Source organism: Peromyscus maniculatus, chromosome 23, assembly GCF_049852395.1.
Source record: "Peromyscus maniculatus bairdii isolate BWxNUB_F1_BW_parent chromosome 23, HU_Pman_BW_mat_3.1, whole genome shotgun sequence".
In the NCBI taxonomy this organism is placed as follows: domain Eukaryota; kingdom Metazoa; phylum Chordata; class Mammalia; order Rodentia; family Cricetidae; genus Peromyscus; species Peromyscus maniculatus.
Window position 1 is genome coordinate 10,035,838 of NC_134874.1, and position 14,113 is coordinate 10,049,950.

At 46.5% G+C, this 14,113-nt stretch overlaps 1 protein-coding gene across 5 annotated transcripts in view; it reads left to right on the forward strand.

The window, feature by feature from the left end:
* The first annotated feature begins 913 nt into the window (after positions 1-913).
* Med13l (mediator complex subunit 13L) overlaps positions 914-14,113 on the forward strand; it is a 230,795-nt gene continuing 217,595 nt past the window's right edge. For 2 of the 5 annotated variants that reach the window (XM_015997298.2, XM_076561225.1), the window contains exon 1: positions 915-1,090. In XM_015997298.2, coding sequence (XP_015852784.2) covers positions 1,019-1,090 — 72 coding nt within the window. In that variant the 5' untranslated portion in view covers positions 915-1,018. Of the gene's footprint in view, positions 1,091-14,113 lie in introns of all 5 variants that reach the window. The other 3 variants (XM_006970801.3, XM_076561226.1, XM_076561227.1) reach the window with 2 other exon arrangements.

Genomic DNA, 14,113 nt, shown 5'->3' on the forward strand with positions numbered 1-14,113 from the left:
TCCCGCGACCTCGGGCAGGCGCCTCGGCTGTCTTTTGTGTCTCTGAGTCCCACTCCTCCGCCCGGTTCGCAGCGGCCGGTGGGCGTGAGGTTTCGAGGACACTCCTCAGCACGGTCGGACAGGCTCGCCCGGCCCGTGCCGCGCCCCAGGCCCGAGCAGCTAAGCTACCGGGGCTCGGAGGCCAAGCCTGCAAGCCGCGGCCTCCTCGGCCCGCGCCCGACAGCGCGCCCGCGCCCAGGGCGGGGCGTCCACGCAAGCCCCGCCGTCCCACGGCGGCCCGCACCTCTTTTCTCTCCCTCCCTCGCTCCGTTCCCCGCTCGGAGGAAGGCCGCGATCGGCTCAGCAGCGCCTCCCGCGAGCCGGCCGCCGCTGCAGCCACGGCCGCCGCCGCCGCCGCCGCCAGGGCCGCCGCGGCCCCTCCCCCGCCCCCCGCGCGGCCGGCGCCCGTCACGTGACGCGCCGCAGCCAATGGCGGGCCGAGCCGCGGTCGGCGGCCGCCATTGCTGTCAGAGCGAGCGAGCCCGGGGAGGGAGGAGAAGCGCGGCCGACTGGGGAGGAGGGGGGGGTGGGGAGGAAGAGGAAGGAGGGGACGGCGCTCGGCTGCCGGGGTCGCCCGCTGGCTTCGTCCGCACCCCCCCCTTCGCGGGCTCGCGCGGCGGCGGGCGCGGCGGCGGCGGCGGCGGCTCGGGGGGCGGCTGCGGGGCTCGCGTGCCTCACGCGCCGGCGCGGCCGAGGGCGAGTCGCCCGCCGGCTGGAGAGATAAACAAGGCGGCCGACGAGGCGGCGAGGCGGAGGCGGAGGCGGCGGCCCTGCGCGACACAGAGGCGGGCGGCGTTGCCGCGCCGCGCCCCCCCGCCGCCGCCACCACCGCCACCACCGCCGCCGCCGCCGCCGCCGCCGCCACCGCCGCCGCCCTCGGGCCTCCCGCGCGGGCCTCGCGCCCCGGTGCCCGCGAGCCGCCGCCCGGCCCGGCCCGCTCCGACATGCCCCGCTCTGGCGGCCGGGCTCGCGGAGGACCATGACCGCCGCGGCGAACTGGGTGGCGAACGGGGCGAGCCTGGAGGATTGTCACTCCAACCTCTTCTCGCTGGTGAGTGGCGGCGGGGCGGGGGCCCCGGGTGGGGGGCGCGACCTCCCCGCCGCGCAACTTTCTCCTCCCGGAGCCCTGGCGGCGTCGGCGAGCGCGGCGCCCGGCGTGGACGTGCGTGTGGAAGTCGGGGCGCTGCGGACGCCGGGGCGCGCTTCGGAGCGCCCACCTCCGTGGCAATCACACCCCCCTTCCCCTCCCCTTCCCCCTCTTTTTTTTTTTTTTTTCTCTTCTTTCCTCCTTCCCGAAATGTGGAAGGCTTAGAATTCTGCCTTGTGCAGCCGCCGGCGCCGGCGATCTGCAGGCTCGTCCTCCTCTCCCGATCGGATCGGCCGCTCTCCCGCGTCTCAATTTTCTTTCTTTTCTTTTCTTTCTTTCTTTTAAATTCCACAATGACACCTGCGATTTCGCACGAAAACAGTTGATGGAAGGGCGATTGTGTCAGGGAAAGGACTCTGGCGGCGGAAGCTCGCACGGTTGTAAACACGGACAGCCGCCCGCCTCTCGGGGCTTACTACGCCGGAGAGCGGGAGAGCTATTGCTCGGAGCCCACGGAAGGTGGAGGAAGCTGCTGCTTCTCGGCTCTCCTCCGCTGCCTTTAAAAACTGTTTTCTCTGCTCTAACAAGGAACACACACACACACACACACACACACACACACACACACACACACACACACACACACACGAGAGAGCAACAAGCTGGGCGGTTTGATAACATCGCTTTTATCTTCCTTCGCCTCTCCTCTCTCCCGCTCTCGTCTCTCTGATAATTGACAACTTTTGCTTTGGAAGTGCAACGCCTGCCTTAATCTCGAAGCATTTAGGGTGTCAATTGTTCTCCTGGAAGCCTGGCACCCGGCGACCGGCGACGGCGGCTCGATTCATCGAAATTAAAAATGTATAGGGCTCCAGCAACTCTTTCCTGGCGGTGGCAGTGACATTTGGTGGTAAATGCCATCTTTGCTTTTTATTGGGTCGTATTACCTAGCTCTGAAAACATTCGCGTTGTTAAACCTGGCGCTTAGACTGATAATGGGAGTGCGTGGTCTTTAAATACGCGCTTTGTGCCTGAGTTACTGTATGTGGAGCTATGTGCCCGGGAGAGTACGAATTTGTTTAAATATTGAGCAAAGATTTGTAAACAGATGTAAGGCAATTATGTTTCAAGCGTAGAATATAATTGGAAAATTGGTTGAACGGCTTATTTAATTTGGCCTTAAAAACTAAACTTATTTAGAATTGTGTGTCCAATATTTTTTTGGAGGGGGGGTTGTTGGGGAATGCTGCCTTTTGGAGAGCGTGCATTTATTGCAAATTATTTGCTGGAACCCCTGCTGTAGATTGGAGCTTTATTTCCTCTCAGTCCTTGTTTACACTGGATAAATAATTTAGTGTTGAAATTGTAATTAGTTACATTTAATTATGGGTAGCATAGATGCTTTTTCTCCCCTTGGAGACTAGTGGAGAAATAGGAATTCTTGCCAACTTTGGAAGTGTCATTTTATTTTGGTACAGATAAAGAAATCAAGCCTGATTTTGGCCTACAAAGACCTAGTGACATAGTGCTCCTGCTTCCACACATGTAACAGCAGGCTGATTTCTTCTCACCCTGAATTTTATCTAGACGCCAAGTCTTGAGATTAAGTTAGAAGTTGGGGTTCTTCCCTTCACTACTGTAATAAGTAATTCACCCTTGACCTTTTGATGTGAGGATAAAACTACTTCCTCCCCCCCCCCCACCTTTCTTGTCTGTCATTTAGTATTAGATTCAGGGACCTTCATAGATCAGCAAATGTATTGATTAGGGGGTATTTAAAATGGTTTTGTTTGGCGTCTGGGTGACCACATTGACATATTTACAGGTAATTAAAATAACCAAGTCAACCCATATTAGTTCGGGAGAGCTCCCAAATTACCATACATCATGCTGACTAGTAATGGCTTGTGTGCATGTGGCTAATTTATACACAATGAATTGTGTGGGCACATGAAAGGCTGTTGGTGCACGGTCGAGCTGTGGGGTCATTCCTTATCTCTCTGAGCTTCAAGGGGGTGATAGTGTAGAGATGAGATGTTTGAAATTCTTTGTTGAAGATTCTGGACTGTGATTTTTACCGGCCTAAGGATGCATTCTGGGTATTTCTCCCCTAAACAGCTTTAAAACAAAGAGTTGACTTTTAAATATAATTTAAACTACAATTAACTTTTTGGGTACCCCTTTGAAATGCAGAGATGCTTAGATTGGTTTAAAAATGTAGAATGTTTATATTCCCTGGTACCTGGAGGTGGATAAATGCTGTTTATTCAAAATGACTTATTTATTCTTACTTTATGTGCATTGGTGTTTTGCCTGCATATATGTCTGTGCGAGGGTGTCAGATCCTTTGGAATTGGAATTACAGACCGATGTAAGCTGCCATGTGGGTGCTGGGAATTGAACCTAGGTCCTCCGGAAGAGCAGCCAGAGCTTTTAACCCCTGGGCCATCTCTCCAGCCCTAAAATTTATTTAAAAAAAAAAAAATCAAACTGCAAACTGTCCTTTTTTCTGATTCCAAATTGAGAACTTTTCCTGACCCTATCATGTTAAGAATACATTGCTTAAAGAACATAGTTGATTCCAAAGGGGATGCAACATCACCTTTTCAAAGTCATATCTTATGTCCAAAGAAGTAGGTACTTAGCATCTTGTACTTTTTGACGTTTTGGCCTGCAGTTTTGTTTGTGAGCAGAGAAGAGTTATTACTTCTAGAAAGTGTACCCGCACGCTCAGGTTATCGTAGATGGAAGTGTAAGCTTCAGTAGAGCTGTGTGGAAACAGTGACCCACCACTTTCTGTTATCCTGAGGTCATCAGCATGGCTTAGCAAAAGTTGGTTGAGCAATCAGGCACCTTAGGATTTTTGTTTCTAGTCTTTTACTGGGTTTGTTTCCTGATACTGCCCGAGTCCTCTTTCCTACACTTTCTTCCCCATTTCCACCCGGTTTCCTAACCTGTGAAAAGCATTGGATGTGTATGATGCGGGTCACTGCTCTTTCTTCCTCTCTGCCTGTGAGGTCTGTAGCCACGACAGTAAATTCATGCCTCACTGTGTCTTTGTGACACAAACTGTTTTCTCCTTCTGTCCATCAAGTTTTGGGGTGACTCTTGGTTTATTCACTCACCTCTAATGTAGTTAAGTGTTTAAATCTTCCCTTTTTGGAGAATGTAAGAGTGTGCCCTGTGGCTGTGAACTCACCTTTGAGGGAAGACACATTATAACTTCCAGATGCCCAGTGTATCTTTTTGTTTTTTCTTTTGAGATAATGTGGAGAAAGTGACTTTGTGTCCTTTAGGCTAGACTTAAGTATGCTGGGTACTGGGACTTGAGGGAGCTATTTCTAATTCTTGGATGTTTGTTCCACATTCATGTTTGATTTGCTTAAAATCTCCCTGACTATAGATAATTGGGTAATGGTGTCAAATTCGCACTGAATTAAAACACATGTACACACATTAGTACTTCACTTCCTACTGAGGACCATTCATTTTGTATTTGAAGCTTTTAGGGTAAATTGTTGTAGACCTAATTTCCTTTTGTCTTAGGAGAATTATTTTCCCCTCAAGACAAGGAAGGTAGTTGCAAATGTTGAAAATCTGAGATGTTGAAAACTTAGAAAATAAGTAGGGAGACTGTCAGATGGAAGTGAGGAAAAAGGGAGATTTTTACTGTTTCAGAGTGCCCCAGTACTGCACACAGTTGTTGTTTTTTTCACCCCAGTTTGCAGTTTTAATATTTAAAATAAACATACATTTAAGCATTTTTTCATGATGCTTCCTTTTCTTTAATGAAAATATTTATAATATGCCAATGTGTTTTCTGTTTAGCATTTGTCGTTAGTGGCACATGGCGTTATAGTATTTATATTTTTTTAATGGCAATAATTGCTACCCGGTAATGGTTGCCATATTAACCTCCAATTGCTAGTAAATATTTTTAAGTACATAATAGACAGCAATTTAAGGCATAGTGTAGCAGTTTACTGGACCGTTTTAAAGAGCCATTTGTACGTGTGATGAGTTCATAATTTAAAGAGAAATAATGTACCTGAGATCTGTATGTGCCAAAGGCTTTGACATGCTCATTGGGAAAGAAGGCTGGGCCCTTTCCTCTCTTTGTGAAGAGAGCGGGCAGTGTTGTGTTCAAGACAGGAAGCGTTGGTTGAGCATTTGCAGGTGCTTTTGTATCTTGTCATTTCTTTGGCCTGTCTGGTCATTTTGTCATGAATATGTTAGATGATTTATATTGAAACAAAGTCTCTCAAGGCATTTCTCTAAATATCATTGACTTAAAGTTGTGGCTTATATTAATTAGTATGAAAAATTGATCTTTTTTTGTTCACTAGCTAATTTAGCTTAGTTAATTGTGAGTTAATTGTATTCATCAAACACTTTCAGAGTTCTATACTGTGAGATGAATAAAGACAGAATTGAGATGAAACTCTGTCTCAGTGTGCACAGAGATGCTGTAGATTATCTGAATGTTTTTTATGAATAGTTAATTCAGCTATCAAAGTTTGATTCAGAGGTAGACTAGATATTTTTGAAGCTTTGACTTATTTTCAAGAGAAGATAATGTTATTTAAGCTAGTACAAGTACTGATTTGCATTCCTGTGAAAGAGGATGATATGTGTATTTCACAGGAGCTAGCCAGTGAGAGCGATTAGATAAAGTTTATGAGAATAGGATGTGATTGGGTAGTAGGTGTGATTGGTAAACTGTGCTTTATAATCATTTATTAGCAACACAGAGAGCAGACTCTCCTACATTGCTGTTAGTGCCCTTTAAGACTCGCTGCATATGGATGTGCCTGATAGACTATGTGTGGTGCCATTTACCAGAATCTCTGTTTGGTCATTTTAAAATAATTTTGTTGTTGCAAAGAAATAACATTCAGTGCATTGCAAAGAGAGTTAATTAGATATCGTAAATTAGATAGCCTATGGGAGTAGCTCCCCCCTCCCCCAAAAAACAAGAAAATATGAAACATCAGCACACATTTGCCTCTTAGGACTTAGAGTTTTAGAATTAGAGACTCAATATTTGTAAGTGTTCTTGACTGTCCGACTTTCCCTGCTGGTGGAACTCATCCTTCTGATCAGGTCCAGATAGTCCCCTTTTCTGCTATATGCCTCTAGTGTTTATTTGAAAGCTTTGAAGGTTAGCTTTGTTCTGTTGAGAATTTACTTCATTACATAGGGGAGGTGATATTCCATTAATCTTGGTAAATATTAACATAAATGAGGAATTGTAACTTCAGACTCATTTGCATGAATGAAATATGCATGCTTGCCCATTTTTTTTAGTATAGGCATGTGTACATCAGCATAGTTTTCTAGCTTGGTTTTAGTTGATTGAAAATAGTTGTGAAATTTTCTTAAAATGCTGTAGTCTGTTTCTTTAGGGGGAGTTTTCCTCTGCTTCATGTTGTGTTACTGTATGTAAGGCAGTAGGAGAGGAGACCGCCCCTTCCCAGCTGCTGTGGTGGCCATCCATCTCTAGGGAGCCCTGTCTCTCTCTCTGTGTGATGTGTTGGTGATGTTTGTTGGACCAGTCTCCTTATGAAGTGTCCTTTCTAAAAACCCTAAGATGACTGCTTTCTTTCCAGAGGAGAGTTGGGAGAGTCTGTTTCCTTCACTGGTGTCTGTGGATGTTTATTTTCTCATTCTGGGGGAATTGTGGTAGGATGGTCTTCAAGTTGTATTTGTATTACTTCACAGTAAAGCATACAGCTTTCTGCATTTTGTACCTTTTCAAGGTAGTGAAATTCCATTCCTGTTAAAGAAACATCCTGCTTATTATATGGAAGTTTCACTTTGGCATTTTTTTTTTTTTGTATAGCTTAAATTGTAGCTTTAACTTGCTGGATGAGGAACTTTGAGATCATTCATTCGTTCATACATTCATACATTCATATTCTCTCTCCTTGTCCTCCCTTCCTCCACTCCTCCCTCCTCCTCTCCCTCTCCCCCTCCTCTCCCTCTCCCCCTCCTCTCCCTCTCCCCCTCCTCTCCCTCCCTCCCTCCCTCCCTCCCTCCCTCCCTCCCTCCCTCCCTCCCTCTCTCTCTCTCTCTCTCTCTCTCTCTCTCTCTCTCTCTCTCTCTCTCTCGTTATTTTTGAGACGGTTTCATTTTGTATCCCCGCCTAGCCTGGAACTCACCAGAGATCCCAGGCTGGCTGCAAACTCAAGGTAATTAGAGGCCCTGGCAAAGGTACTTGACCCAAGTTCCACATCCAGAACTCTCACAGTGGAAGGAGAAAACCAGCCCTCGTAAGTACTCTGACACACAGACACGGAGACATGTACACACCCCCACACCCCCACACAGACACACACACAGACACACACAGACACACACAGACACACACACACACACACACACACACACGCACATAACGATCACACACCCACATAAATGTAATGCAAATCTTTGTTAGATTCTTTTGGCTATAATTTATTCTTAATTTATATAAAATCACTGCATTAATTGGACATTTGACATTTGATCTTGAAATTAAAAGTGAGGAAAACATTTGTTTCAAATAAAGTAGATAATTATGAACAAGATTTTTATAATACTGTTGGAAATTTTAAAAAATGACACTCTAACAGCTTATTAAACTTTATGAAGATGATTATTTGAGACAGGGCTACACTGGCTGGAGCTTGCCTGGGGCCTGCGTAGGCTTCCTGTCTCTGCCTCTGCCTCTGCCCACGAGTGCTAGGGTTCTAGTTGGCCATACCAGGTTACTCAGCTGTAAAAACTCTTGCAGTGCTGCATCCTCTCTAGATCTTTCCCTGGTTCCTACGGGCAGAATTAGTAGCTCAGATTCTTGATCTGCTTCTGAGAAGCAGATGGATTTTTGTAGGGCAGTGACCCTGTTGGAATCATCTTGGTGTCACTTTAGACATTCATTCCTTGCTGTTAAACATTCCCCTCATTCCCAAGGTGTCTGTGGTGCTTGTTTGGGTTCTGATTGGAAGGATGCTATTAAAGAGTTTGGAGTTGGGCTTGGTACCATATGCCTTTAATTTGACCACTCAGAGGGGAAAGGTAAGCAGATCTCTGTGAGCTTGAGGTCAGCCTGGTCTATATAGAGAGTTTCAGGATGCATAGAGGGACTCTGTCTCAAACACAAGTGTGTGTGTGTATGTGTGTGTGTGCGTGTGTGTGCGCGTGTGTGTGCGCGCGTGTGCGCGCGCGTGTGCTGCCCACCACCACCACCACCACCACCACCACCACCAGTAATAACAAAAAACCAAAAACCAAAACTATGAAGAAACTTAGTGGATGATTGTTCTGTTTTCTGAATTTTGTTAGTGAGACTAAATGCACTATGATTGACGATATCCTGGATTGTCTAAGCTTCCTGACCTGGAGTTTTGTGACCCTCTGGGAATTAAGGCTGGGCCTGAACCCCAGAGCCCTTTGCTTTCCCTCTACAGGTTGTGCCTTTCGTTACATGGTCACTTTTCATGAGCCCAGTAAAGTGGGCAGTGAACTGGAACGGGAGCTTGAACCAAATTTCATTTTTTTTCTAGTAATTAGGCAAATAGGTTGGGCACAATCTGTGAACTGAGCGGAAATACAGAAAGCAAGGTATGTGAAAAAAATCATCTTGAGTACATCTCATTTGTTTTAATAAACAGTTCCCTGGCTGCCTGGAACTCACTGTATGACTCAAAGAGCTTCTCTAGCTTCTGCCTGAGTGCTGGGATTTCAGGCGTGCCCTGGAGGTCTCAGGAACACAACCTGGCCCTAGTGGCTAGGCAGGCAGGCAGGCACCTGGGAGGCTGAGGAAAGCCTCAGTCTTGACTGTTGGTGAGGGAGCAGGTTGACTTGCTCCTGCCCATGCTGTTCTTGGGTCTTCCTCACAAGTGAGCTGTGGCTGAGAGGAGAGCTTTGAAATCCATCTCTGCACGTGGCTTTTCTTTTCTTTTTCTTTTTTTATTATTAAGACATTTTCTATTCATTTTACATACCAACCACAGATTCCCCTCTCTTTCCTCCTCCCACCCCCCAGTGGCTTTTCTTTTCATATGTGACTTCCCTGTGAACGAATTTAAAGTGCAGGAAGATTCTGCTCTGAGCTGTGACTGGTGAGAATAGGAATTGAACCCTGGTCTTACTTGTAGTTGATGGTTACTCCCCTGGCAGCTCCGGAGTGCCCTTTGACCTTACTAGCAAGTCTGTTACCGTTTTTGAGACTGGTCTCTGAGAAGATCAGAAACAATACCCGATAAATACATTGTTCTTCTCCACACCACTCACAGTAGCCTGACACGCCAGTTGTCCCTTTGCTGTTCTGTAGAGAGAGGAGTTAAGGGCTGCCTGGTTTCTGATTGTCCTTGAACCACGAATCTCAGAGCCTTCCGTTATCAGCGAAGGAGGGACCTCACAGATCTGTAGTCCTGTTGCCTGTGAAGGGTGCCGCCAGCTTTACTGTAGAACTTGAACTTGCTGTGCAGGTGTGTGCCGTAGTCTCCACTGTTAGGTAGGGCTCACTGGAGGTTTGTTTTCACAAAAAGCCCTCCCTGCCAGGGCTGTTGCAGCTCCGCTGCTGGCTGCTGCTGCCTTGTGCTGCATTCAGTGCTGCGCAGTAGAGAGCACTCACTCACTGCCTTTCCTGGTGTTCTCTTGGGACTGATCCCACAGTGGGGGTGCCAGCAGCAGTCTCCCTTCACCTGTTGTCTGGGCCGCCTCTGCCTCGGGCAGTGGGAGTGGGTGTCCGAAGTGGTGGGCCTGCCCTGCTCTAGGTCCAGGAGAGGATTGTCGGAGGATGCTTGAAGTGTGTGGAGAGGCCATGGGTGCAACAGAAAGAACAGAAATTCTGCACCCTCCCCCTCCCTCCGCGCGGCTCTCCCTGCTGGCACCCTCTCATTAACATGTTGAGAACATTGGCAGGTTCTGTGATGTTATCAGGAGAAAAGATTTTGTTTCTTTACCTAAGCTCTTCTGTCCTTAGACCGTCTGAAAGACAGGCTTTTTGCTTGCTGTTTTATGTGGTAAATGAGGACTTCTGAGACCTAAGGAGATGAAAGGGATTTGGGGGTGAGATTGGATGGGATAGCCAATAAACTAATATTTAGAAATGTTAATTTTTTGTATGCTGTGTTTGAGAAATTTAGGATATGTATAATTCATTTAGGAATAATGCACATCAGAAATGATTAAAATCTAGCTTGCACTTACCAAAGGGCTAAGGGTCTGACGCGTGGGGAAAAGACCTACATGTACGATTTAATTTCGGAGATGCTGTATGTCAGGCCCGGAGGGAGCTGCATGGCCTGTGTGATGCCTTGAAGCTGGAAGACCAGAGGGAGCTTTAAACTGGCCTTGGGAGGGGCAGAGCGTAGGCTGGGGCTCCTGGGCAGTGAGGAAGGCGGGCTGTGGGGCGCAGTTCACAGCTCTTGAGTTTGCTGGGAGACTGCTGAGGTGGCATGTAGAACGCTCTAGTTTATGGCCCTGCTTCTTGGCTTCCTTTTAAAACAAAGCACTGAAACTTACTGAGGTGGAATTTTCATTAGGTGGAAAATTTGAAGTGTGGGCAGGCCAGTTTAGATTAAGAAATGGCGATGTTAAAATAATCTTCAGCTTTCTAAAATAATCCAGCTCTGAACTTTAAGGAAACAGAGCTGCATTGTGCAAAGTGCTAATGACTAAAGTGACAATTATTTCAGAAACTGGACAGACGTGAAATCTTAAATGAGCAGATGGGACACAAAATGAGAATGGGAGATAATCCAAGACAATATAGGAACTATTAAGAGAAATGAATTGAGGAAAAGCAAGTGTGTTAAATGGTATTACATGGGCTGTGTGTCTAAAAGCCTTTCTAGGACTGCTCCCTTCTAGAGAGAAATCAGAGTTCTTGAGCCTTCTGAACCACCCTCCTTCAGATTCTGCACATTTCACACGGTAGTTTTTGGCTCATGAGTACTTCTCATGGAGTGACCCTGCTGCTGTGGGTGGATTAAGTCTTGAGTGTGTGTGCTTTAGGTGGACAGTGAAATCTGTCTTCTCTGATGTGAAAGCAAACAAAGAGGGCAATCATAGTTTTTAAGGGCTGCCATGGATCTTGAATGGCAGGCAAGGCTTGCCGTCAGGCTGCTTAGTGGTTAGTGACAGTGAGGGTGGAGTCTGTGTCCTCATGGGCCAAGGGGATGGATGGATGGCCCTGAGGCAGCCTGAGTCTCACCAGGGAGTAGGAAGAGCAAGCTCCCCAAAGGCAGGTTTGCTTTTGTAGATTAGGAGCAGCAGAGACAGGAAAGGTGGAGATGTAATTGGGTGGGTTGGCAAAATCCTGCTGGTGTGGCTGGGAAGGGGCCTCTTAGAGATAAGGATTGGAGACTGTAAGAGAGGAGTAAGTGTGGGGGAGGCAGGGCAGCCTCACTGCAGCGTGAGTGTGCCCTGAGCCCAAGGAGTTGGCACGGGCTTTTATTTTTATTTTGAACAAACAAAATCTTAAAATTTCTGCCTTTTAAAATTAGATTTGTGTGTGTGTGTGTGTGTGTGTGTGTGTGTGTGTGTGTGTGTGTGTGTGTAGAAGTGGGGATGGTTGCCACAGGTGTGTGGAAGACACAGGACAACTTGTGAACAGCAGTTCTCTCCCACCTTTCAGGTCCTGGAGACCGGACTCAGGACCTAACTTGGCAGCAAGCATGTTCCTCACTGAGCCATCTCACTGACCCCCAAATAATTTATTAAAGCATAGCTAAAACTTGGGCATTTCTATGTTATAGTGGTTCACAGCAACACTCTCTTTCATTTTTTGTTGTTATTATTTATTTATTTATTTTTGGTTTTTCGAGACAGGGTTCTCTGTGTAGGTTTGTGCCTTTCCTGGATCTCACTCTGTAGACCAGGCTGGTCTCGAACTCACAGAGATCCGCATGCCTCTGCCTCCCAAGCGTTGGGATTAAAGCATGCACCACCACTGCCTGGCTTGTTATTTTATTATTACTTGTTTGTTTTTGAGACAGGGTCTCACTGTAGCTGTGGCTGTTATAGAACTTATTTGTAGACCAGGTTGGCCTCGAACTCACAGAGATCTGCCTGCCTCTGCCTCCCAAATGCTGGAATTAAAGGTGTGTATTATTACACCCAGCTTAACAAGTACTTTCTTGAAAATTTTCTTCTAATAAGTGAGTTGGGCTTGAGTACACCCCCAGGAGGAGCTTGGCTTTGGCTTTGGCATGCAGCTGTGGGCGTTAGTAGTGAGGAATGCCTGCCTCAGACTGGTGGGATGGAAAGAGGGGATGGGCTCCAGCATACCGAGGCTGTCCTCAGGTCTCCACGTGTGTGTGGGCATGCTTGTGCACGTGTGGGGGCGTGTGGATATGCATGCACATACACCAATGAATGCATTCCAGGCCTTTGGATGTTTTGTCCTCTCAAACCCTGAGTAAGTGGTACAGTGACCTTTGTGTTAAGTGGAGGTGGGCGGTGGTTGGCCTGGATAGTGAGTGCAAGTGTTGGCAGAGGACGCGCCGGGATAATAAAATACCTCAGAAATGAAGATGGCCTGTGCATGCTGGTGCATGGCTTTAATCTTACCACTGGGAGGCAGATTCACAATGGATTTCTGTGAGTTCCAGGTCAGCCAGAGTGGCATGGTGAGACCCTGTTCGAAACAAAACAAAACAAAACAATCCTCCAACCCCCCCCCCCAGTTTGAACATTTTCTCAGTTTTAGGCACTGTAGATGGTTGTGTGTGTAGTTCTCTGTTTGAAAGTACTTTTCATATTAAAACGTGGAATTAAAGTCCTATAAAAATGTGATTTACTCCTAGGATAATTGACACTTTAAGGAAGTTTAGTTATATAATAATTATTCTAACAAAGTTGGGTACTTTAAAATAAAAAACCATGTTTGTCTGTTTTGTGTGTGTGCCGGCATGTGTGAGTGTGTGAAAATTAGAACTGGGAGTCAGTCTCTCTTTCTGCCATGCTTTTGGGGACTGAACTCAGGTCGTCAGACTTGCCAGTAAAAGTCACTTTACCCCTGGAACCATCTTGCTAGCCTATGACAGTACTTAAAAAAAAAATTAAATTCATGTAACACCTGAGCAGTTTATCATTTAGAATTTATGCCAGAGCACAGAGCTAAACAATGTAATTATCCTACCATTCAAAACTGTAGGTTCTTAGCTGATGCTTAAGGCACTCAAAACAAGGTGTGTTAGTTTCTATAGAGTAGACCCATCTACACAGATTGAGCAATTGAGGTTCCCAGGCCTCCATTTATGGCCTCTGGGATGGCACAGATCACAGGACCCTTGGCGCACACACCTCATGATCTGAGTTCCAGCTCCTGGACCCAAAAATTATCCTCTGATCTATAGGTGTGCATACACTCACATGCGCTTGCATACACACACACACACACACACACACACACATACACACACACACACACACATACACACACACACACACACACACACACACACACACGGTGGTGGTGGTAGTGGGGAGAGACTTAGTTCATTGTGTATAAATTACTTGCGATATATGTTCAAAGTATCATTTGTTGGTATTGGTGCTCTGATGGGGAATCTGGGCTTTGCCACCCTGACAGATGGTACTATTTTTGAGTCTGTCTGTAGAATGAATCCTTTAACATTTAGTTACATTGTAGATACTTGTGAGCATCCATGCTGTGGGCTGTGAAAGCTAACATAGAGACTTTTTTAGTAAATTTTATAAATATGATTTGAAGTAGAAGTGTTGACTTGTATTTGGGAGATTTTTTTAATGAAGTTATTAAGATAAATGGCTTGTGTTGGTAGTTTATGTGGTAAACTCCAGTTACAGTCCACGTGGAAAGTGAATGGTACTAAGACAGGTGTCTGTATGCTAAAGTAACTGAATTATGCTGTTCAACTTTCTTACAAGGTAGGTGTGTGGCACTGTTAAGATCCAAAAGAGCTGACTTGACAATTTCCAGAAAGTTGTGAGGAACTGAATGGTAAATGTTAACAT